Here is a 26,129-nt window from a genome sequence, read left to right on the forward strand (position 1 = left end):
ACATCATGGAATAGGCGCTCCGTAGAAACGCGTCGGAAAACAGGTAAAAACCGGGTGCTTTCGGGCTGGTTTTTGCATTAAAATGCACCGTAATGGTCGGTGCACTGGTGAACGATGAAGTTTGTGCGAATTTTGGGCCATTTTTGCTGTCCGGGCTAAAATTTTCCAGAACCGTCCAATGAACTCGATGCGCCGTGTGTGTGCGTTCCCTACCGTCCGCCCGAACATACCCACAATGTCTTTGGCCTGGCTGCTAATATGAAGAGGGTAACCTTTCGGTCCCGTAATTTGTGTGTGATACCGTTTTTCGAGTGTAAATATGATTTTAGTCGCATATTACCATTAAAAATGTACGTAACGGGAAAATTTGTTTCTCATAATGTACATAATTTTTATGTGTCGTTTGGTTCTCATTTTAGCATACATTTATATTAGCAAAAAGCACTAGAGAAGCGTAGTTAGAAAAGTGATAACCATCCGCCGCTTCTATGCTTGATTCCCTCGTAAAAGAAATGTATCGTAATGGTGTCGATTATCAAAAGTGGGCATCTCGGCTGCGCCTACTATGTTGCTATGTAAATGGTTGATTATGGTTGTGTGGTGGTGTACGGAAAAGACGAGGATTGATGTGCTGCTCGTGATGAAGTGTGTGGTATAGAGAGTAAAAAAGGGGTTTTTTAAGTAGGCCTAGAGCGATAGAAAGTGTGCCAAATATGTGCCTTGGTTGCATTCTATTCGGTATATATTTTATTATTGCAAAAATGTATAGCATTTATAAGCAAAATAGATTCAAAACTGCTAAAGAAGCGTTGGAAAACGGCATCTGCCCAAAAAGGCAAACGATGGTCAGACAAAGAATTTGTAATATTGCATTCATTCTTCATATTTTGTAATCGTGATTCATCCATCTCTTCTACGCACATCGCAACGAAAATGTGTGTGCGTGTATGTGTACATTAACGAGGGGTTAATTTTTGTCCGGTGTCTATTGGGATTGTATTTGAGAATCTGTATGACCCCTCTCGCCCACAAACCTCCCAATCAACCCTGCTCGAACTGCAGAGGAAATGCAGTTCACTGATCATCTTGTGATCGGGCGTAATTTTTGCACCTATGACGCACTCACACACAAATACAAACGCGAGCGTAGACGTTCATGTAGAGCAGTGATGAAGAAGAGTTATATGCATAGAAAGGTGGAATAATTTCACATATATTACATTCTGCTCACCGGAGTGCAATTAATGTCATTTTTTTTTAAGCGATTGCAAGGTCAAGCAGTGATATAGCAATACGGCGTAGATAAGATGTGTGCTGCTATCTCCTGAATTCCAGGAGAAGATTTTCTTGAGACAATTTTTTACAATTTTATAATAAACATAATTTTCCATTTCTTCGTTTTAGGTTGTTCATTCCAATTCCATCCTCCTTAGGAGTATACAAAAAAAATACTTTGGTCAATAGCAAATAGTGCCCTAATTCTTCTGCCTTGCCGTCAAGCAAACTAACATTAATCAGCAAAGGAGACTTCAAAAGTCATCCCCATCAGATTTACATCTTTGAACCTGCAAACGAGCCAGTAGGCCAGAAAAGATGACTACGACACGCGAGGACGTGCTGTTACAGATGGGCGAGGTCCGATTTAAAAAGGGCGACGGAACGCTCTACGTGATGAACGAACGGATCGCCTGGATTGCTGAGCATCGCGATACGGTTGCTGTGTCACACCGTTTCCAGGATATCAAAAGTAAACTACAACAACGCGCTTTTCCTCGTTTTCCCACACCTAATACTAACGCCTGCTTTGTTTTAGTGCAAAAAATTTCCCCGGAAGGTAAACCGAAGGTACAGCTGCAGGTGGTGCTACACGATGGCAACAGTTCGACGTTTCACTTCGTTAACCGGCTCGGCCCGCAGGCACAGATGGCCGATCGGGATAAGGTGAAGGAGCTGTTGCAACAGTTGCTGCCCAACTTTCGGCGCAAGATCGACAAAGAGCTGGAGGAAAAGAATCGTATCCTGACGGAAAACCCGTCCCTGTTGCAGCTGTACAAAGATCTGGTCATTACGCAGGTGCTGACGAGTGAGGAATTTTGGGCCCGCCACGCCAAGGACTACATGAACAAGGAGCAAACGGTAAAGCAAGATATCGGTGTGTCCGGTGCGTTTCTGGCTGATATTAAGCCGCAAACGGATGGATGTAACGGGTTGCGGTACAATCTGACGGCGGACATTATTGAGTGTATCTTTAAAACGTATCCGGCGGTAAAGCGGAAACACAGCGAGCACGTGCCGGGCAAGATGACGGAGGCTGAGTTTTGGACCAAATTCTTCCAGTCGCATTACTTCCATCGGGACCGTATCGTGGCGGGCGGCACCAAAGACATTTTCACCGAGTGCGGCAAGATCGATGATCAGCAGCTGCGACAGTCGGTGCAGGAGAATCTCGGCGATCCGTTGCTGGATATACGTGCGTTCGAAGATAACACGCTGGAGGATGGATTTTGCAGCTCGGCCACTGCCAAACAGCAGACGGTCAACAGTGGTAACATTGTCCATCAGAGTATGATCAAACGTTTTAATCAACATTCGTTTTCCGTGCTGAAAACGTGCACGGATGTAAAAACGCTCAACTGCGGCATTGGGTCCATTTTGTCCGCCACGCCGGGTGTGACGGATGCGTCGTCGAATGGTGGTGGTGCACCCGTCACGAATGGGACGAAGGACAAGACAAACAACAATAATCTGCCGGGCGACGGAAGCAACAATAATAATACGTTGAATGGGTACAGCAAGAAGGAGAAACGAGACAACCTAGCGAATGGTGGGACCACTGAGCACAAGAGTAACGGGACGATGGGACCACCATCGTCAAATGGCGGCGGCGGTGCGGTGTTTGTCGAGCCGACGATTAAGAGGGCCCGCATACAGGCGAAAATTACCTACGACGATCTGGAAGGCGAGGAAGACGAGCGGACCCGTGTAAAGCAGCTGAATTTGACCAAAATCGAACGGTACCTTCATGGGCCAGTTCCGGCGACGAGCGGGACTGGTGGCGGACACGATTCTTCACATTCTAGCAATCAGCGAAAAGGTGGTGAGGGAGGTTTGCATGATTTCGAAACGACGCATGCAATGATCCTGGAGGCCGCTAATGGGACGTGGAGTAATCGGACGCCACACAAGCTGTTGGTTAGTCCGGCCGCTGCTGTCAGTGCGCTGGGAGATCTGAGTCCGGGTGGCGCGCTGATGAGAGGATTCCAGGAACAAAGCCTTGCCCGTAAGTATTGCCCATTACAAGAACACTCCGTAAGCAAGAGCACTCTTTAATCATTTTGCTTTTTTACTTTACAGAACTTGTGCCTCCGGATATAGAAAAGGAAGTGCGTAACCTATACCTATCGCTGCTGGAATTGCTGAAGGAATTTTGGAAATGTTTCCCGCCAACAACGCCCCAGCTAGAGTCAGAAGCAACCCGCATGCACGACATATTGCAGCGTTTCGCGATGGTCAAATTGAAGCCTTTTGAGGTAGGTACCATTTTCTCTCCATTCAAAACCTATCCCAGCGGGACATTTCTTCAATAAACTTCGCGCTTTTTCTTTTGCAGGATCGTGCCATGAGAGAACTATTGCCATTAGGGTCCTCGCTAACGCAACATTTGAACCAACTGCTCCAGTCGGCCAACCGGAAGTATGCGATCTGGCAGGATCGTCAGCGCCGTACGCACAGGTAGCAGTGTTCCTCCTCAACGCTCCACTTCAAGCGGCCAGGTGACGTGTTGTAGTAGTAGCACACGTCCCAACGCTGTCATACTCCTCCTGTATCATCACACCAGTTCCGGGGGCACTCCATTTTGTTACCTTCCACTGAACAGAACCGTATTTGGCAAATTGCATCAAACCGTTCCTTCCTTTTGTCTTCGTCCCGTATTCATTCACATCACGTTCTGCTCTTGATCTTGTGTTTAGTTCGATACCGTTGTGTTGTAGTGCATAAATGCTAGGGATTTAGCTGATAATTATCAAAAACCAATCGGGATTTTTTTCTTCAATATTTTCACACTCTATAATGGGAATCTTGAAGGCATGCCAAGGAAGAGTAATGGTAATTCCGGTATATTGGTTAATGTGTATACACTGAATAAAGATAAAAAGGCGCTGCCAACTGTGGCCTACGTAAACACCGTCATGAAATGAATGGATGCGATTGAAGCGAGCAGACGACACACAGGATAAACCGAATGGTTGAACAGCCAACGAGTTAGTATTAATGATGCAAATAAAAGGGAAAAAAAGAAAAAGGGAGAGAAGTTGTACGATATGAATGCGAGCCAACAATTTGTCAAGAATCAATTACTTCAAAGAGCATGAAATATATTCATATCATCTTCGAACATCGTTGCTGAGTGTTTTTCGTCTGTAATGTCATTAAAAGGCTGATGATGGATGCTGCCTGCAAAGCCTTTATTCGCGTTTTAGTTTTAGTAAAGGTGTCACGATTGATCTTGAGTGTACGATCGGGCAGGAGCAACACGCTGTTGAATCCAGGTTGAACAGTCAATCAAAGCGAAATATGATTGGGTTTTGTGAGAGAAACAATGATAATAATATAACCATGTAGTGGAGAAAGTTTTGTGCCAGGAAAGTAAAGCAACCCAAAAACGATGCGATTATGCTAAAGTGGGTATGAATCATCAAATCAATCAATCATAGAAGAGAGAAATAAAATAATCAAACACATTTCTTACAAGTATTTTTTATATTTCATAATGACGACCAGGTCGTATTCCTTAAAATCTAATCTTATGTCTAGCTTTACAACTCATTCAACTTATATCTTATTTGAAGGGTAGTCATTTCCTTCTACCTCATTTCAAGTGCACCTTATCCCGGGTGAGGTCTATTGTGGATGTTGTTGCTGCCAGGTATGGTTGAGAATGTTTACAAGTATTTGATATGATAAAGGTATTTAATAAATTAGTATTTTATCTGACTGATGATCAGTAAAAGAAACGAAATAATTCAATAATTCAATAATTCAATAATTGACTTTTTTATGAGTGCATGAGCGTTCATCCTCCAACCAACATCAATAAACGAACAAACCACAAGATAAATAATTTTGTTTTATTGCGATGGAACGGTCTGACCGTATTGCTGTCAATTAATTTTAAGTTAATTATAAACAAGCATCATTTGCTGAAATTATTTCAGTGCAATAATAACGATAAATTCAACAGATCTGAGCGAGTTGTCAAAAATATTCTAAATGAAAGCTGTCAAAAGGAGCGCCAGTGAGTTACCGTTTGTGTTGGTGAGTTATTTTCCCAAGTGATTAATTGCAGGTCGTCTTTCTACCCATCGAACTCTAGAGTGCCGAATTCTGTTCTGTTCCCGCAACTGGTGGAATACAGAGCTATTGAACTGTCACCTCAACCACGGGGCAGCCGCTAAATACTTTGTGTAGATGGCAATTCCACAAAATACATAAAAATAGCTTATCTGCATCTTCTTCACTATTTGCTCTCTCCACTGAATGCTGTTAACAATTTTCGGATATCTAGCCATCGAGCTCACTATGCTATGCATCTTCGCCTTTTGGCAGACAAATCACTAAAGAGAATCTATCTTGTGAGTCTTTAGGAGGATTTCAGATTCGCAGATTTCACCTTTTCTTCCCTATGGTTGTCTGTCCTGCGCTCCAATAGTTCCGGTTCGTCGGAAAAAGGGAGCTAAGAGAAATCGGCTAATTCGGATCCGCGGTTCAAAACTTCTCCTGGATAGTTAAAAAAAATTAACTCTCCGACCTAAGCGAAACTGTTCTGTTGATTCGTTCTGGTCGACCCAGGAAAAAGTATCCATCTGATCCAAGTATATCTGACAACGTAGCAAGGAACTGCGCGAGAATCCGGGATCGGTCATTCCTTCGGTTGATCGAGCCACCAACGACGGATGCTTGTATCTGGTATTATTCCCGAGAGCTAAACATCTGATCCGATAGTCTCATTTCGCGCCTTAATGATAGAATGCTTCCTGCATCGGTGAATGATATGTTTATGTTTTCTTTACCACTTGGAGATTGTCGACATCGATTCGATTTCAAAAGAGCTTTTCAGTCTAGAAGTCCTCTAGAAGTCGGGCTCTCATGAATGTTTGTAAAATTTTCTCGCTTTGAAATTACTTTTTGAGAACCTGGCCTGTGGTCCGAGACCTTGTGATTTTTTCCCTGCCACATCGATGTCAACAGTTTGAAATTTCCTGTAAAAGGCACCCTTCATAAAATAATCTTTATGCGTGATATTTTTAAGAAAAAATCTCTTGAAAACCTGAGTTTCTGGCTGTAGAAATATCCCATGACACGTGGACTTCACTTTTCACAATTTTTTTTTACATAATAAAATAGTAAAATAAATCAAAATACGCTTACTTCCAAATGCCAAATACTCCAGAAGGATAAAAACGCTTCAAAATGAGTTTCCTGGTGAGATACGTTCCACTCACCACGCAACAAAACGCTACATGGGGAATACGCTCAGAGCAATACGCTTGCAAAGTCTCTCGCATCGAAAGCAAGGAAAAAAATAATAAAGTAGAAATCTGCGGGAGCGTACGGAGCGTCATTCGGTACGGTGCTTGTGATTATTGTTAATGTAGAAGGTGAAAAATTGTATTAAACAGAACAATTAACCGGTGTGTAGCAGCTGAACGCAGTACAACGATTTAAGCAGTTTGTAACAAGATGTAAGCGACAGTTTTTGTGATCGTACGCGAGTCAGTGTGAAATAATGGCGTTGGTATATAGTACGGTGGTGGTATATGTGGCGTTGGTGTTGTTGGTACGGAAACAATAGCGAAGCCCTGAAAACTTTGGCAATCCGATACATTGGAGCATATGCGTGCGTCCGTGTGTGTATGGTACACAATAAATGGCAATTGCGCTTTGTCGATTGTACGCACATGTGTTCCGTCTAAACCGGAATTGCGGTACGGGATTAAAGCTATGCGGAGCACGACGATCTGTGTTTACACTGTCCGCTGTGGTCAGCCAAAGCATAGAAAATTTGTGTGCTTTACCCTGGCGTTCGTTCGGATGGAATACTTATCTCGCCACTATAAGCGACGCTCTTTTTTTGGGGGAGGGGAATATTTGATTAGAAAAGTAGCCGTTGATGGATGCGTATGGTACGGGTTTCTAAGGAAGCATAATAATAAAAACAGCCAGCACTACAAACGGCTGCTATGTTTTTTCTCTCTCTCTCGCTCTCTCTCTCTCTCGCTCTCTCGGTGCGATTGAAAAGAAAGCAGTCTTGTCCGGGAGGGTGTTCCGCTGGGCCGTTCTTGCTAGAAAAAGAGGGAATGTAATGTATGCTGCTGGCCGCCCGTGAGCGAGCATATTAGTCTGGGGGTTTTCTGGGCCACATTTTCTTCCTCGCGATTGAAAGGAGTGTGGTACCGAGAATATACGCTCTCTCTTTGATTTAACCACCCGTAGCCGTCCGTCGTCGTGTTGGGAGATTCCGATTCAGATTGCTGCTGCGTTTCGGTCGGTTCGGTGTGGCAGTTTTGCTGTTTGCCAGCAGGAAGCAATACTTCTTCTATTCTGTCCGGCCAACAGTGGGGTATATTTTTGCCCGGTATTTCCATCCATCACAGCACGCGTGCTGCATTTTCCATTAGAGTTTTGTGTGCGTGCGTGTGTGTCACGGTGGTGAAAAGTGTGACCTGTGAAAATGAAAACTGTGTGTGTGGTAGGGGGGGAATAAACTCCCACCCTCATTGTGAGGCGGGGATGGGCGCTTGCAGTGGGGGAAATTGTGGGAACAAAAGAGTGAGAAAGGGCGAGATTTTGATCACGGATGCGAAAAGCGAGAGTGAAAAATCGGAACTTTATATTTATTTCATTGTGTGGCTTTGTGTGCGTGTTTGTGGTTGGTTCTGCTGCACAGTACTTGCTGTGGAATAATGGTTCCTTTCGCATTGCCAACATTGTAATAAGGGAACAAACGATTTAAGGGATGTTTAGGCCGTAGGTCATTTCCATTTTCGATGGGAGGCTGAACAATACACCAAAGTGACAGAGCGAATCTCTTCCATTTTGCGATCGTGAGTGTGTTTGACACACACACACATACACACGAAAAAGGACGAAGGAAGGATATGCGTGAAATATGTTTGGAGAAAGGAGCAACAACAACAATAAATACCCTAAAAAATGGTGCCAATTTTAGTGTTTGGAATCGATTTTCCATTAGGAAGAAAGGAAGATTCCCTTGTCCAGCTTCCATGTTCCGGTGTGCCGGACCGTCTTCTCAGTTGGTTTATTGTTGTTGGAAAAATTTTGATGTTGCCATCGTACCGTCGTCTCTCTCTTGTGCTTGCTCTCGTTCCGGTATATTACAGGGGGTTTCAGTTGGTAATGTAAAAGCATAAATGGTTTTGGTAAACATTTCACATGACATAGTAGACCAAAGGCGGCTCGGTGATGATGACGACAGCGGCGCAGGTCTTCAATCGGCCGGACCGAGGCTCAAATCCCATCTGAACCGTTCCCCTGTCGTGAGGACTGACTGTCCAACTCTGTGATATCGAGAAGTTTAATAAAGCTTTACAATAAAAGGAAATTGTTTTCCATGTCATCTGAAGCCAATACAATGTCATCACAAAATCTACCCTTTCTTGTGATGTGTTTATCAAAATCATCAATGGTTTTAAATTATCAATAGAAAAACCCTGTAATTAACTATTCAATCATTTTCGCATCTCTCTCGCTCAATGATCTCAGTCCACAATACACACACACACAAACGCACGTATGGTTGGCATTTTCATTGATGGAAAACCAAGGCCCACTTGGATGATATACGCTCCTTGCGGCTACGGTGATGGGTTTGAGCTGGAAAATTATACCCCAGGAATGGGGAATCCGGTGCGGTTGATTTAATTTTCCAATCTTGTTTTCCTTCCACAGATCGAATGTGAAAATCGTGCATGTTCCAGGTGCTGTAGGGAACAGTGAATACCGGATAATATCGAACGGCGGAGGTGGTCGCTCTGCCAACTTGTACGAGGGCTCGTCCACCACAGTGGGTCATACATACAGAAAGTCCAAACACCAGGAAAAACGCTCGTATGGCACACATCGTCCCGGCTCGGTCCGGCGTGAGCAAAAGTGAGTAGGAAAAGGTGCGTGTGTGTCCACGGTGAAAAATGCTACGGAAAGTGTTGTGTTGCCCGTGATGGTTTTATGCTTTCGTACCACTATCGCAAGCGTTCGACCACAGCACAGCTGTGTGTAGGAGAACGGGGGAAAGTGTGGAAAAAGAAATGAAAAGCGCGCTGTAGGGGGAAGGCAGTGTGCTTGTAGTGGTGAGAAAAAAGGCGTCGCTCACGCACAGGTCGCGTGTGGCTGAAGTTTTAGTCGCGTTCGAAGAGGCACACGGAGAGCAACCAAGCCAGCCAGAGCCAGTCCAAGCAAGCAGTGAAGAGAGTGCGTTGTGATTCTGTGTGTGGGCATAGCAACATACATACGAGATTCTGGTGTGTGCGTCTAGGAGAGGTGTACAAGTGTGTGAGAGTGCGTATGTGTGTGTGTGTGTGTGTTTGAGTGGCTGTATGATTCTTTTTCCATTTTCTGGAAAGTGATCCAAGTACACGCAGAAGAAAAAAAGGGGCAGAAAGAATCTATAAATCCTAAACTTGAGAAGAATCTCTAGTGGTTTTTGCGATAAAAAGATGACCCAGTGTTTGGTGGTGTAGAAGAAAGGCGGCAAAGAGTAAGGGCAAACATTTCCGATTCTTCAATCTCGCCCAGCTCGACGAACAGAACCTCCGGATATCGAAAGCGAATAGCTGAGTAAGAATCAAAACGAGAGAAACAGCTGGCGCACGCGAAGAGCAGGGCCCGGCATTCCTGTCCGCCGACTACGGACGAAACGAGTATAGCGAAATGTCTAGCTGGGCCCAGCGGATGCACCGCCGGGCGGCAACCTTTGGCAGCGTGGTAACATCGTGCGGCCATCCCGGTACACCCTATCCGCACCGGCTGGAGAAGGTGAAGTTTGGCGTACCGCTGGAAGAGGTATGCAAGAACGACATCCCGGGTCCACTGCTGGTGTTAATACTGAAGCTCAACAAGGAAGCTCCGTGCCGGAAGGATGTGTTCCGTGCGCCCGGCAATCAGGGTGCGATGAAGAAGTTGATCCACTTCCTGCAGCAGGGTCGGCTGGTGAACGTGGACAACTATTCCGTCTACACGATTGCCAGTGTGCTGAAAAAGTTTCTGCGCAAGATCCCGGGCGGAGTGTTTGGGCGGGAAGGTGAGGCGGAACTGTTCCAGATAGTGGACCTCGACGATGAGGTGCAGCAGCAGGAGAAGATACACAGGTGAGGTAGATTGTAAGGGTGGGAGATGATGCTTCAATTTTGGTTTTCTCTTTAACCGTAGGAGATTGCCGGCTTTCAATATTTGACAGGTGAAAATTTTGACATTTGGGTACTGTACGGCGAATTTATTATCCAGTCGCACATTAGGAATCGCAAATGAAACTCGAGTTGAACACTCTCGAGTTCTCTTGTAGACCTCTGTCCTTGCAAGTCGTCCAGAGGAAAAAAAATTCCATGCTGGAGATAAAATCCGACGCGCCCTTCTCCCCCGGCAAAGTGTCGGCAAATCGTGGGAAGAGAGACCACACATGCCGTTCGCGCTTCTCGGCCTTCCTAGTAGTTACAGTATGGCGTGTATTAGGAAGTGATAAACAGGATGTCACGGTGTGTGATAAACAAGCTAGTTATGTGTCATGTTCGGTTGGGACAGCAGCGACCGACACCATTTTTGCACCCCGGTGTCGGGCCAATCTTTGCCACCACTCTGTGTTGATATTAAGGTAACCCGATTGGGGCAGTACATATCTTGCGATGATGATGAATCACGCGTTGTTGTACACACGGTAGCAGATTGTGCGATTTCTTTTTTTTTTGCTTGATGGTTCTGACTTGTGTCACGATTGCAAGTGAAGATAGATTTGTGTAGAACATTGCTGCAAGGGTAACTATCAAATCGAGCATTAGTTCTTTGGTTTGGGAAGGTCTTTCCTCAGCTATTCCATCAATGGAGATGTAGTAACAGTGGTTCGCTAGTCACGAAAGGCAGCGATTATGATTTCCTATTGCCGCCTGCAATGGCCATGTGCCGGTTGTGCAAGCATATTGTCGTCAGAAAATGGCAGCAAAGCGCACCGCGTTGCACTTTTTTATTGTCGGTCTGTTTCTCACCACACTCACCCCTAGCTGCTTGTTTTTCTTTCCCACTACAAAGCAACAATTGAGATATCAGCTTCAGCTTTCAGCTTTTGGGCCACCCTAAGCAGAGGCAAACGGAAAATTTTATACTGGTGTTGTTGTGTTGCTGGCCTTATACGTGATCACTAAGCGAATCGCCGCCGTACTAGCGAAGATAAAAAAGCACAAGGGGTCGTTTGGGGCTGCTGTGCATCAGCAGCGTGCCTAATGTCTTTATTGTTTTTTTTTCGGGGCTTGCTTTTGCTTTCCTCTCGAAGCTTGCGCATTGCAATAATAATCGTTATTGGTCATCGCTCGTATGTCTCTGTTGGTGTTGTGTTGTAATTTCTCGCTGAAGGACAGTTGTTCCGTAAGGCCTTTTTGGGTGTGAAACCGTTCATGCAGTTCCGTTTTGCGGCAAAAATGTAAAGACGATGATGCGTTTGACCAGACGCCTTGTGTGTGATAATGGTGCTTTAGTGGCAACAAAGTTGAACGAACGCGCAAACATTGGAGCCCCCGCGCAGTGGTTTCAGAATTAGTCGAATGGAACCGTGCGGAGTGTTGTACCGCAATCGGGGCATCACTTCCGGCGTAATTTTGCGAGAGTTCATTATGACATGTTTTTGATGTGTGTGGAAACTTTAAGAGAGATTTGTTGGTGTGGTGTGTTGTTAGTCCGCAAATTTGGCTGATGTTCGCAAATGAATGGTGTGCATTTAAAAAGTAACGGACACGATTTGGATAGGGTTGGGAAATCTATTTTTCAAGGACGTCATCAGTCGTTCTGAGTGATTTTGAATAATTGTCTATTGCTCCAATATGGCCGACATTGACTAAGAGTAAGCTTGTTGAAGATCCAACTGCTTCTCTCTTGGTGCACTTCGACCGTATTTGCTATTGTTGCTTAAAATTTTGCATGGATAGACTTCAAAATCAGTCTTACTTTTAATGCGTACGTCTGTTCATATTAGTATCGTTTAGACTTCTCAAAAAATAATATTCTTACAATGCTTGCTGATGAAACCTAATAGAACGTCTTGGTTATTATTTATTAATATATTCTGATCGATAAATGTCTCACGTATTTTGCACTTTGCATACTCCCAAGGCTTTCCTTGCATACAGATTTATCTCGGACATCCTCGTTGAAAGTTTAAGTGATGTTTTTATTATGCATTTTGAAATCCCAAGAAATCCTCAGTCTTCAATGCAGCTAGTAAATTACTATGGCTCACATTAACAGGCTTTAATTCACCATTCTTACAGTGAAGCACCTGTTGCATTTCGTTAGCCTAATGGTTTCGATGACGGGAATGGCTTGGACTACAAAACTCCCTAAGCGAATTGTTGTTGGCTTGACGTTGTTAGCTGTAAGCCCCCAAACCCAACCCTTCACCGTACGTTAAAGCCCCGAGACCTGATGAAAAGGCGGACGGGCGCTTGCTCGAAGTAGCAGCGCTACTTAGCATAAGCCCACTCGACTACTCTGTAGTACAGGGCCAAAACCGTTTGTGTGTGAGAGAGGCTGATTCGTTCAGCCTCTGCGAGCCAGGGAGCAAAAAAAAAGCGAACCAATGTTCTCCAGTCAAGACTTCTTACCGTACCACAAAGACACACACACACAGAAACAGACCCAATGGAGTAGGAGGAATCTCAATTCAACCCAAACATCTAACAATATCAATCAACTGTTAGTGTTTGCGGTGTGCTTCCATAATGACGCCCCCTTTTGCTATTGGCCTGCCGTCTCTACACCCGCTCTGTGCCACCGAAGAAGGGCTGGGTTGCATTCCATTTCTGCCCCGAACGCGCGAGACGGTTAATATAACCGAAGCTCAGGAGACGCTGTCACACTGGGGTTTCTGTTAGCAGCGGTCAACACTCATCACTCGCCCATGTTATGCTTGCGATACTTTAAGTAGGTTTAATTTAATTTCGTTTCGCAGCACAGCACCATGCCTTATCGCTTACTAGAATGTCGTTTTTTTTGTTGTTGCTCCAAGATCAAATAGACCACAAATGCATAGGGAGATAGTGCGTCAGAGGAAACGACAAGCGTTTATGTTCTGAGAAAGTTCGTTCCGTTGCATTTTAGAACTAACTGATAAAAATAGAACCTTTCCCCGTCCTATGTTCGGCCAAAAACCTTTAGAAGTTGTTGAATGAGCAATGGGATTGCCTTTCTATCGTGACATCGGACGGACAAAATGCAACCCAGAATTGTGTTCTTGTGGTGCATTCTTCACTTTTTACAATGATCATACGGCAGAAGGTCGTTCGGCAAGTTTTATCTCATCGCGCAGGAACCGTCGCAATGGATGAAGGTTTTATGTGAGCAGGCATTTGTTTCGCGCAAGAACTTCTAGCACATGATCGGTTCGTCCGATCTTCTGTCGAGTCTTGAGGATCCGGTGAAAGGGTTTCTGGTCACAACTGCAGCTAAAGCGATAACAGATGGCGATGCATCTTTGGTGTTTGGTAGACATCGTGCTGCACATCGTTTTTTGTTTCCATTTGGATAGACGATTCGAACGAACCCCGTTGGGGGTTGGGTGGTGCAGGCCTCTGCCTTTTGCTTACACAATATCGACATTTGGTTCTGTTGTAGAGCTGTTAAAATCGGCTGTGGATACTGACCTAGTTGGTAATGCATTCTGTTTGTGCAGTTGCCTCGGTTGGCAGGGGTGGCACTGCTAGACATATTTCTATGCTTGGTCTCTAGTACGTGGGTAGGCATAAAGCCAGTTGGGTAAGAATAGTAATAGCAGCAAACCTCCCTAACCCTTCTCTGCGAGTGTGCATGCTTTTATTGCCTCTCGTGGTCGTGTGGAGGAGAAGCTTGTGATGATGTGTGTAGACCCACTGGTGCTGAGCAATCTTGATTCTTCCCGTCAAAGAGCTGTTCCAAATCATAAATGGGCGTTAAATTGAAAAAAAAAAAAACGTCGTCGAGCATGCGGCTGTCCATTGCGCCTTTGTCTGCATGCACCGCCATGGACATTTTTATTATTTTATTTATAACTCGATTAGTCATAGGGGCAATAAGTCGTTAGAAAACTTTGCGAACGTCTGATTTGGCACAGGGCTTCAGGAAGCTCCCTACACAACGGTCAGTGACGGGAAGACATTTTTATGGCATTCGATGCATTCCGATGGATGTACGGGCACAAGAGGAGATCACATTGTATCCGCACGAAAGCGTTCTGGGTGGTCATCCCTTTATTATTCGGTATACGTATGCAATTCTTTAGCTTTACTGTCCGAGACTGAGTCATAGAAGACGAACTTTCGAAAGGGTTTGAAATGATACGCCCAAGAAGCGCCCAAGCTAGCAGACAAAGAAGGCCCACCACAGGCAGCAGAAATTCTTCATCGTTTCGATTCAGTTATGCCTAGATTGCCTTATTAGGGCCAGCCGCTTGGTTGGTTGGTGGGGTCATCCCAATTTATAGTGCGGGTCTAGCCGAGTTTCCCAACACCAAATGGTATGCGAAGCATTACATTGATTGCGACACACGCACACACCGAACGGTCCGAACTTATGAGCGGGATCGGCATCGATACGGTTTTGCCTCGATTATTGTGTACCCCTCCCGATTTTGGGACCTATGAAGGTACGAGGGCCAATGAAGTGTTTCACACCAAAGACGGAGCAATGTCTTTGTTATTTGATTTTAATTTGATAACTGCTGCGCGAAGAGATCCAATCCCCGGAGCTGTGCGAACGGTGTTTGGTGTAGCAGAAGCAGCCAAAGCAGTACGCTGACCTTAGTCGGTTAATGGTAAAGTGATATTATTACGTGGGTCTTGGAGCTGCGAACTAGTTTATGATTTTTGGGAGATTGGTTCACGTTTTCTCACAAGCTTTTCTGGACTGGAAAATGGTTGCTAAAGAATGCACAAAGCTAATTCGCCTCCGACGAACTGGTTTTGAAATATTTCGCACTGTTCTGAGTGTTTGTTTAGCAATTAGAACCAAGAGTTGGAGAGTTAGATTTACGACAGGGTGGAGCGTAAGAGGTAGGTGATGAAGTTAGTATCAGCGATATGTGAACTCGCTAATGGACGTTGGTAGCGTGTGGTCGTGAAGGCAATTGTCTAGGACTAGGGAGCACTCTTCTATCTGGTAGGTAGGGTTACGACAAAAGATTCTAACATCAGACGACCTCTGTTTGATGTGACGATTTGTAAAAGAGTTTAGAGTTCCAAAGCAATAATTTTAGTCGCAATGTGTGAAGACATCAACTCGTTAACTCAGTCAAAACGCACACTAAAATATCACTACGTACGGTAGCTTAATCTGTCCCCATCAATGTGAATGCGTCTTAAAATTCTGACCACATCCGAAAGTACGGCCTGCTTGAGGAAACATTTGGACGTAGTCAATGGCTATATTTGGTTAAGCGATTGTGTGCCAATTTGGAACAAATGAGCTTGACAAATAGTACAATGCACAATGGGACAGCATTGTACAATATTTTCTCCCCGAATTCTTCTTGCGCACAAGTATCGGCGGCGCCCTTTCGTATGAGGATGTGCACGTACGTAAGTAAATCCGGGCGCCAGTTTATGACTGATGGGGTGGGGGCGTTGAGACGAATACTCTAGCATATGACGGCACGCTTTAAAAATAGAGCGATTTACGATCCCTCCGAAAAAGGGGGAAGCTCGTTCGCTGATAAGGATCGTTGATTGAGTATCCCGTACAGACGGGGGATACCGTCGTGCGTAGACGACATCCAACACAAAAACTACCAATCTTCTGCCAAACACCAAACTAGAACATCTTCACCCAAGTGAAAAGACAAACCCTGTGCGATGTTGTGCCCCTTTCGTCAAGGCGGTGTTTCATTAAACTATCATCCTTGTATAATCGTGTGGATGTCGCAGCAGGCAGCAGATCATTAAGAGCAGATTAAGGGGGGGATTATAGTTGGGCCGCCGCTACCTGCTACTGTTGTTGGCGTCATAATTTGTTTTGCATCTGACGTGCACAAGTGTGTCGCGCGTAAGATTTTCAACTCTCCTGCTGTCGATCATCTGACTGATCCACACATAGCAGTTCGCTCAACATAACAGGCGGGGTGCCCCAAAATGGGAAGGGAGCATACTACAAGCTTCAGTGGAGCGTTGGTGTTGGTGGTTGGAGTGCAATGTGCAAGCGAAGGGTCACGGTTGGTCCCACGAATGCTTAGGATCTTTTGCTCTCGATCGCAGCTTCACGGCGGGTCCCAAACCGCATTTGGCCGTTGCTGCCGAGTTTGAGTGTGCGGTGCGCGGTTGTAAATTGTTGAAATAGTTTCCCCTGCTGTTCTGTCTTGCCCTGGTCTGCCGACTGACTTCTTGCTCAAAGCAAAAGGGTCGCCCGTGAGTACACGGTTCTGCGCGGTACACTCGAACACACTTCACCTGGCGTTCTGGCCGCACAGCTCAGATCTGATACGCTCGTTTAGTTTCTAATTCAACGAACTTTCCACAGTCTGTGCTCGGGTACGGTTGGTACGGGACGGATGATGGGATTTGATGCGTTGCGCTAGCAGCGGAGTGGATTGATGGATCTGGTTTTCCGTAGAGACAGCGACAACGGCGTGCACCGCCAGTGCGCTTAACTGCATCGCGAAATGTGTGTTACACGCGGGGTGACACGCTGATATTTTGGTGTGGCGTACTTGCGACTCGTTCGATCGCCCTCTCCTACCCATCCACCGGCGAGGCATTAGTGTGTGTCCTCATCCCAAAAGAGGGCCGGCACATCCAAATACAAAATGTGCATGATTGTGCGGATGGTGTTGGGAGATCTGCTCGATCTGTGTCCATTAGTGGACATCGCATTCATTTGTCACGACAAGTGTGATAATTGGTGTGCCAACATGCGCCTGTCGGTCCATATTTCCATAGTCGTGTTCGTCGTAGCGCAGCTCTGAAGTTACGCACAGGCACGACGACACATGCGAGGCTCCGCGCCAAAAGTGCGCCAACCATATGACATGTAAGTTACAAAATGAAATGCTAAAGTTTGCAGATATTTAATGTGCGCACGTAGAAGGAGTTCTTCTGCTCCATGATTGGTAGTGTGTTAGTGAACTGCTGTGCAATGATAGGGTGAGATTGCTGGATTTGATAAGAGGTGGGGAATGCTAATTGTTTTACTCCATATTTGGAGCGCTCCATTTGACGGAGTTGGTTCGTGATCTGCATTTCCTATGAATGCAAATGTCATAACACTTTTAGGCTAGTTATGTCGTATTTTCCAAAATAGAAGACTAGGGCCATAAGAGGAACCAGAACGTCTGGGTATTGGCTGCTAGGTCATGCCAATCATCAATCCAATGGTTTACTAGGCTTTTTGATACTATGTAGTTGGATAGTTTGTGCTCACTACGGAGGAACGGTCTGGATGGGATTTGATCCCTGGGTCCTCTGGAGTGTAAAGATCTCCCTGGATTCCAATTCGTGAACATCTCTTGCACTACTCTACATCGGGAACATCAGGAAAACAATTACCTGCCAAGTATGTGTTGGCAACTATGTTCGATTAGTCCATCACTCAACACGTTCGCAACACGTTGCCTGCTAACGTGTCCAAAGTGTGTGGTGATGCTGTGGCAAATTATGGTACGTGTCTCTGTGTGTGGAAATTGAGGTGTGTCCCGGAAACATCATCATCATCATCATCATTGAAACATATGGGAAGGAAAAGAGTACATGGAGAACCTCTCCCACCTCTCCACAACCATAGCCATGTTGGTCTGGCAAAAACCACCAGTTATGGTGTGTGGTGTCGGTACGAAACACAGACACACAGACTCGGGGTTGATGTTGCAACCACAGGAACGGCCTCGACAAACACACATGGGTAGTAAAATTGAACTTAATTAAGAGGTTAATCTTTCCGCCGTTTATAGTGCTCGTGCTGTGCGCCGTTTTTTTGTGGACCTGCTTTATCGATGTGCATGATTTTTGAGGCCATTCTATATCTGCACACCTTGCACAGAGATAGCGATCGAAGAGGACATGTCTGTCGGGAAGGTTTTATTTAGAGAATCTCCAATTATAGTAGATTTGGAGATACTCTTAATATGAATGAAGTATAAGTTCAACAATATTGATGGAATTAATACAAGTACTTTAAACATCTCATTGAAGCGAACATAATTTGCCGAGCGTTTATTTATTAGTGACAGATTCGCTGCGGTTGTCTCGCCAAACTGTAAGGGGAGAGCACATTTGTGTGCCGGGAGACTCGACTGTGGAGGATTTGATACCGGGTGCGTTCTGTTGCCGTGCTGATGATTGGGTCGCATCCATTCCGGTCGTACGCGTTCCCCCCCAAAGAAAACGACAGGCGACAGCTATCGATATCCCCCGGGGGTCACGTCTCTCTCTCTCTCTTTCTCACCCGTGTGTTGCTGGTACTTTTCCGTCTGTGCTGCTGCTACGGTTTGCTACATTTTCCATTCGCACCAGCGGCAGAAAAATCTTCCCGTGGTTTTCGGCGACGATGCTCCGATGGTGCGCTTTTTTTTCTCCCGCATCCATGCGGTTGTGCGCAGCGAAGTGGGGGACGGCATACCATCCGACCTAGAGCGAGCAGCGCTGATGACGAAGATGGACGGATGTTGACGTTTTCGCGTCGTCATGCCGTCGGATCAACTGGTGGCAACCTGTCTGTCGGCAGATCTGTCTGAAGCCGGGTGCCAACTTGGGATGATACGGTGGCGATATTTCGTCGCTGGGGTTTCTTTACGCCGGTTTTCGATGCTTCTAATTTCTGACAGTGTCGGTCGTGAAAACTGCAAAACAAGCTGTTGAACAAAACTCGTCTCTAATTGTAGCCTGCAGTAGAGATACGCTACTCCAAAACAACGGCCTTTTGCAGTGTTCTTGAACGTCCTCGCAAGCGTGCTCACCAGCGTCGCCAGACAGTCTGTGCCTGCGCTGCGGTAATTATAACTCCCGTCCATTCGACCGGCTGTTATTAGTTGCACGTTTGTCGCATCGGCTAATGGAGTTGCTTTTAAGCGATTGATCATTAAATCTAATTAAATCGCGTTAATTTTTCTTCCATCCTTCCAGCGTCTTGAAATTCTTAGAACCAGGATCTAGTTTTACTTCTGCTAGGGGAAAGTGAAAATGAATAAATAATTATAATTCCGCTAGCGGTGGCGTGCTAGTTTTGCAACACAATCACAACCTCCGGGTTTAGCCTCCCTTCAAGCACATGTGTGGAGCATAGTGGACATAACCTTAAGTAATTCCAATTGTTTTTAATTTACCACTCTGCTTTATTCATTTTCCAACATCCATAAAGTGTCCATGTGTGGAAGTGAAAGTGAAAACCGTTCCTTAAGTTGGTCGCAAAAAAAGCATGAATGTTAAAAATCTCCCGTAGGTCGTACTAGCCATTAATTTCAACCAATTTGCAATTTGCAATTTTTTCAACGCTGTTGGGGTTGAGTGCGACCGACTGGCTGTTGTTTTGCGGTTGTACATCCGGATTCGAGGTTTGTGTGCAATGATAGTGAAAGATGGGACTGTATCATCATACATGCGGAAGACATATAATTTAACGCTTAATGACAGAGTGTGCTGATGACACACCAAATGATGGACGTTTGCATTTGGGTGAAGTCTTTGGGGGTTCGCGTTTTTGTGGTTTATCTTTTCGCTTTCTTGTAGCACTTGAATGGCTTTTAGGAGGCTTTGAGCTTATGGAGACACTTAACGAACGAGCAGTGGTGCAGTATTTTGGAAAATGTCCTCACTGGAGAGCTGGAATCTACTGCATTGGAAACAACTTAAGGAACAATTTTAATTTTCTGATATGAAGCACCAAAACTTACAACCAACATGCTGCCCAATAGAGCCCATAATAGTAAGATAAGTAGACAAAAAAAGGGCAATACCGGTCCTGGCACTACACACGTGCGAGTGAATGGTTTGTTATCTAATCTTATCGCGCGCCAAAACCATTGATAGTAAATTGCAACAAGTGCCCTCTTGTGGATGGAACAGAACAGAGAGACTGGCTGCCTTCTTCCTCCTTGGTGTGCTGTTCTGTGTGTTTACCGTCTGCCAAATGTTTGTTGCATCGTTCACGACGGTTACCTTCAAGGGCACTGTTCTGTGTAGCCGAGGTTGTAGAAACCGGTAATGTGATGTGTAGAGTGTCTTGATGTTTTGCCTGGTGCGTTGTTTTCCTTTTTGTTTCATTCTGTTCGCCCATGCTTCCTTTTCGAGCTGTGTGTTTCAGTCGTGTGCCGCTTGCTGAAGATTGCAAACTTCCTTGGCATGGCGTGTCAGACTTGGCGTCCATTTAACAGGAGAGCATTTAGCGCTTTACTCTAATATGCTTATCGGACTTTGAGGATATATTGCATTAGCTCACGTAACCAAGGCTATCTGTAAGCTTTAAGACATTTCTAATTGTTTGTAATACACATCAATTTTAGGGTTTTATTTGTGTGTCAGAATTCCTATCATTTTCTATATATTTGCAAATATCTGCATAGTTTTTTTTTGCATCACAACTTCTGGAAGTTTTGGTCTAAAGTTTCTGTCTTCCTTGACAAAACAGTTGCACATTGTAGCTGGACATGGTTTGTGGTTGTCGATCGACGAAATGTCTACGCGAATCGTTTCAACGGAAGGCTAAAAATGTAAACGATCGTACACACCTTTCACCTCAACCCTCAGTTACTGCAAGCCGTTTCTCACGCTGCGTACATATTGGCAACTGCAAACCCTGCGGTAATGGTTGTGTTTCTTCGTTCCGTTTACCGTTGAATCGAGCCGGCTTAACGGGGGGATTAAATCGTCGAAATAAACCGGAAACAGTTCTACATTATCGGTATGATGTGATGTGAAACCCGCGACGTGTTTCGCTAGACAGTATGACGTTGTTTACAGTCGGGAACACTTTTCTGGCCGCTGGTTCTGGGTCGTTGGTTGTGCACAAATTTTTAAGGCTGATTTGTAATGCTTGAGGAAAAAAAAGTTGCAATAAATGTTTCTTTACTTTATAATAAATAAAAATAAGAAAGCTATTTTTTTCAAAACTATTTAAGTTTTGAGGAATAAATTTAATTTGAATGTTTTAGAACGTTAAACTGTAAAAAAAAATCTAATTTTAATGTGTATCTTCTTTCTCCCTCTGATTGGCGCCCTTCTAGACTACTTATGTCACTGCCAGGCCACACGCAGCGTTTGCTGGTGTTGCTGTTTGGAACATTCCGCGTGATCGCCAGCAACTCCGAACGAGCCGAAACGGGTATGACGAGCGAAGCGCTGGGAGTCTCGGTGGCGCCCAGCTTCTTCCAGTCCTGTGTCAGCGACGGCAAAACGGCACGGATGAAGGATGTGCTGCGTTTTAAGGTGAGTGTTTCGTAGCGTTAAGGCGAGTCGGCATGATCTGGTGATCGTGGATATTGACCTTTTCTTCGTGCAGAGCAGCGACTTGGGTTTGATGGTTGGGTAGTTTCTAAGCACAATCTGGTTGTATCTTGTACATCAACTACTTGTACTACACTTCCTTATATCTTATGCTTTATTGCAAACAAAGTTTTCAAAGGTTTTTCGTTTAATGGCTATAAAATTTGAAATTGATCCGTCATGACTGTCCTCCAAGTCATGGCGTTAGGTCAAAGTTTTCTTCATTGAGTTGTGTCCGCTTTAGCATTTTCTATGACTTTTGCAGCCATTTTTCGTTCACACAAGGCTCTAACCCAATAACTTGTCAAATTTGTTGTGGCTACACGTTTTGTTGTGATTCTTTCGTTTCGATATTATACAACACCTCACAGTCGACTTAGAGTGGTAAGGCAACCGGAGCAAAATAGGACCGTTCATAAGATTATATACCAAAATAAAACTGGGTGCGATGCATGATGACTCTCGCAACAGTGGAAACATGCTTCATCGATCGATGGACGTGCATGTGTTGATCGTTTGCCGTTAGCAACATTTTTAAACCCCCTTTTTGGCTATCGTGACCATCAACATCAGCACCATGGTGTTGCTCCACTAGCTCCACCAATGATCGCATGTAGAAAAAAGGCTCCATCCCAGAAGGAAGTATCATGCAAGGAAGGGGCCCTGCCCAAACTATCGGTTAAAGATGATGCGATAATCTTTCGCCGCGTTTTTCCTTTATGTCGAACTGCTCGGGACACACAACACCAACTGGCTCACCCACTCAGCAGCAGCAGCACCCTGTTATTCACACACCGACACACACATATATTATCGAATCACGAGCGAATTAGCTTCACAGATTTCGTTTTGTGTGCGTTGTTGGACGCATTGACTTTCACCCAGCATCTCCCAAAAAAAAAAAAAACAGTGCCGCGATGTTTGTAGTAATGCCCCGGCATCACCCGGCGATTGCGATTGGAACCGATTCTTAATCGTTTTGGGGCAACTCAGCTTCGCTCTTTACACGCGGGTCCGTTGTTTATGGGCTTGTCTGAGCCGAAGATGAATGAGGTTCCCGTCGACCGATGGCCGCTCGACACACTCACCCAACCCGATTATTAGATATCGTGCAATTTCGATGGTGTTTTATATGCTTACGTTTGCAATTGGTTTTTCGTGGTTGTTGTTGTTGTTGGCTGCTGTGGTTTGCTTCTTCCTAATCGCTGCAGCAGCGGACCCGGTTACGTTACAGTCGTTCGGAAAGTTGAAACATTTTGTGTGGGCGCATAGGAGCGACGTAACCTCTGGTCAGGTAATTGCGCGAGATGCATAAATAGAAAGCTCGGGTTTTACGTAGGGGGTTGAGGGGGGAATTTCGGATCGTAGATCGATCGATCTGCTCTACAACCATTTGAAGTTTGGAGAAAAAAAATTACAAGACAACTTAAATGGCATGAAATAAAAGCGTTTCCCATGAGCGGTTTCAAATGCTTCAGGGTAGGGAAATGGATTGGAAAAAATACGTAACGCGATTTAACGCAAGTTTAGGAGGATAAAAGCTTAACAGGCTTTGGAGCCTGTTAAAGTGCATAGCAATTTCACGAACATTATTGATGGGGAATGATGCATAAGGAAGTATTTCAGGTTTCGTGTCGCTTCTGTTTCCGATATTGGCCTGCTCAGGAGTTTGCTTGAGCACGTCGCCATGGCCAGGTCGTCAATCAGTTTCCAGCAAATTCGGTTTAGGGCTGCAATCCTCCATCCACGGCTGCATCCGATATCCGACAGGTTGGACTCCTCTTGATCCAGCCAACGAGCTCGCTGTGCTTCTCTACGCCTCGTGCCGAACGGGTAGCTGACGAGCACGTTCTTGGTGGGGCATGAGCCCGGCATCTTCATCACGTGCCCCAGCCATCGAAATTAATTATTTGACTCTAATTGTAACTTGGTGGCCGGTGGCGACAACGACACCGATCTTCCTACGGCGGGACATCGGGGTTCAAGGTGAGGACTTGACTATCCAACTACGAGGTAGCAGCAAGTCTAGTGAGCCATTCGATGGCCAGCGTGACCTAGTAGTTTGTGTAAAACCACAAAGAAGATTTTTTCAAATATTGTACAAAACATACAGAGCGCGTCTCCTTCTGGGATGATTTTCCACCCTCAACGATTATGGCAGCAAATTTAAAACAAAATCAGTCCAAAACAAAAGGAAAACACCACCAAACTCAATAGAAATCAGGTCTCCTTGGTGGAATTATTACATTTCTACACCTCTCTCAGTGGTCACACTTTCCCACCGAATCTGGGTACCATCATAAATCCTTCCGCGAGGGAAGAGGGAAGTGTATGGTGCTGAAGATTTATACCCAGCTTCTATGGGCACTTTTTCTCTTTCTTTGTCAGCCAAATCGGATGGCACGTCCTGGGTTTGCAATGCGAAGCAACTGGAGCGAAAAATAGAGGGTCCACACCACTCCGTTGCGATCCGCTTAAATCAAATATTATGGAAATTTTTTTTGTTTTGGGAAAAGGTGTCACGGTGTGGTGTATCGGCGGCAGCAATGGCAGTTGTCTCGCTTACCGAGTTACCGCTTTTCCAAAGCTGGTTAATGCTTTTTGTTTTGCTTTTTATCAGTGTCAGTGGCAAACGGTGGTACTCGTCGATCGGTTCGCGCACGACGTGAGATCTGCCCATCATTAATCGAAAACAATCCGCGCGTTGCGTTCTGGTTTTTGCCATCTGTTTGTTTTCACAATTTCTCCACTGCGCCGGCAGTATTTGGAATCACTTTATCCTCGTTGTGTAGTAGTACACTTTTTTTTGTTGGCATTCGCTTCTTAGCGGACGTGAGACCACTCGATGATGGTTTTTTGTGTTTTGTAGCAACGGAAAGTCAAGTGTTTTCCCGGCATGCTGGTGTATTGATGATATGTAGCTTTGATTTTTTTTCCCCCACACCGCGCCAAAAATCGAATAATATTGATGTTGCTGGACGGAGGTCACCTGCTGGAAGTAAACTAATATTTAACAGAAATATTGAATAGCAATCTTAGTACGGCACAATCACACCGTGCCGGTCCGGTGGAGAAAAAGAAAATTGATACTTTTCTTAGCAAATAAATTGCACAACACAAACTGTTGTTACGCCTTCGTTCAAGCGATTCAAGCTTCACTGGTTAGACGATGTTTTTATTTACTTTTTTTTTGTTACTGTAAACAAACTCTTCAAAAGCGGCACTTTGCTCGGTTCGTACACAGACACGGTGCATACCGGAAAGTTGCGGATATTGGTTGATTTATGGTTGCACATTTTCTTGCACAATATGCGTCTCTTTGCACACATGCAGCCCACAGTTGCAGATGAACCAATAAGCCGCCACGACTATGTCATGGACCGAATTATTGGGAAAAAACACACGAAGTACTCGGCCTGGATCGCAAGTGTGTTTTCTGTTTGTGGGCACATGTGTTGTTTAACTTTTTCAAGAGTCGTGAACCGTTGATGGTGGTTTTACACGACTATATCTGTTGTTACTTTTCGCGTGTATATTGCAATAGTTTACGATTGAGGAAAATGTCGCCGGGACACAGAACTAAAACCGATCACACCTCAATTGACGGACGAACAGCATCACGCGGCATCATGCGGCGCGACGATATGCAGTTCGAAGTGACAAGGTTGTTTGTTTGAATGTCGACCAACCTCAGTTTCGATGTGTGTGTCGGTGCGCACCTCCCGAGACGCTCAAGCACACGGTTCGGCGCGAAATAGTGCACCGTGTCAATATGCACAACGTATGGGCTGCATCTTCGTGTGTGCCGTTTGGGAGTGATGCTGCGACTACGTCTCGCACCATCCAAAAGGGGTGGCCCTTTTTGCAGGATATTGGAGGCAGGGCATTTTCGTTGACTGTGTGACGGGTTTGCAGCGTTGACGTCAAACCCCTTTGCGCGCGTAATCGTGCTGGCGCCGCAAATTTGTTCGACCATTTGTTTGTTTGTTTGTGCCGTAACTGCTGTGCAGCGGCGCACTGTCTTACAACCATGTCGGAATGACTTTTTGACTGGTGATGCGTGTTTGTCTTGTCTAGGGTGTGGTGGTAGGGCAGGCGGGGAGACACACACCCTTGGGAGGCTGCGCTTTTTTGGTGTGCGAATAGTCAAGGAAGCTTACCTGCTGAGGGGCGACTGTCTAGTGTAGACCGAGTGTTTCACCTGTGTAGGATTGGTTTTTGGGTGAGATCTGGTGCACACATTTGTCGAGGTCGAATCTTTGGATGTAATATGTTTTCAATAGGTCTACTTTGCCGTGTTACTGTACTCAGTAGCAATCTTAGGTTAGCATCGAAGAGATAATCTCAACTTCCTGCAATTATAATCAAACCTGTGCTTGAATTTCATGATCATTTGAGTTAATTTGTGTTCATTTT

At 45.1% G+C, this 26,129-nt stretch overlaps 2 protein-coding genes across 4 annotated transcripts in view; both read left to right on the forward strand.

Annotated features, from left to right (window-relative positions):
- The first annotated feature begins 1,590 nt into the window (after positions 1-1,590).
- Positions 1,591-3,756, forward strand: LOC126567986 (general transcription factor IIH subunit 1). The gene is made up of 4 exons (XM_050224374.1): positions 1,591-1,747; positions 1,814-3,280; positions 3,355-3,530; positions 3,611-3,756. The coding sequence occupies exons 1-4, from the start codon at positions 1,594-1,596 to the stop codon at positions 3,734-3,736; spliced, it is 1,923 nt and encodes a 640-aa protein (XP_050080331.1). The 5' UTR covers positions 1,591-1,593; the 3' UTR covers positions 3,737-3,756.
- A 6,176-nt stretch (positions 3,757-9,932) lies between these two features.
- The window catches only part of LOC126567911 (uncharacterized), a 28,175-nt gene continuing 11,978 nt past the window's right edge, over positions 9,933-26,129 (forward strand). For all 3 annotated transcript variants that reach the window (XM_050224273.1, XM_050224271.1, XM_050224272.1), the window contains exons 1-2: positions 9,933-10,385; positions 21,455-21,656. In XM_050224273.1, the coding sequence (XP_050080230.1) occupies positions 9,949-10,385; positions 21,455-21,656 (639 nt within the window). In that variant the 5' untranslated portion in view covers positions 9,933-9,948. The remainder of the gene's footprint in view (positions 10,386-21,454; positions 21,657-26,129) is intronic.

The sequence above is a fragment of the Anopheles maculipalpis genome, chromosome 2RL (genome assembly GCF_943734695.1).
Source record: "Anopheles maculipalpis chromosome 2RL, idAnoMacuDA_375_x, whole genome shotgun sequence".
Taxonomy (NCBI): Eukaryota; Metazoa; Arthropoda; class Insecta; order Diptera; family Culicidae; genus Anopheles; species Anopheles maculipalpis.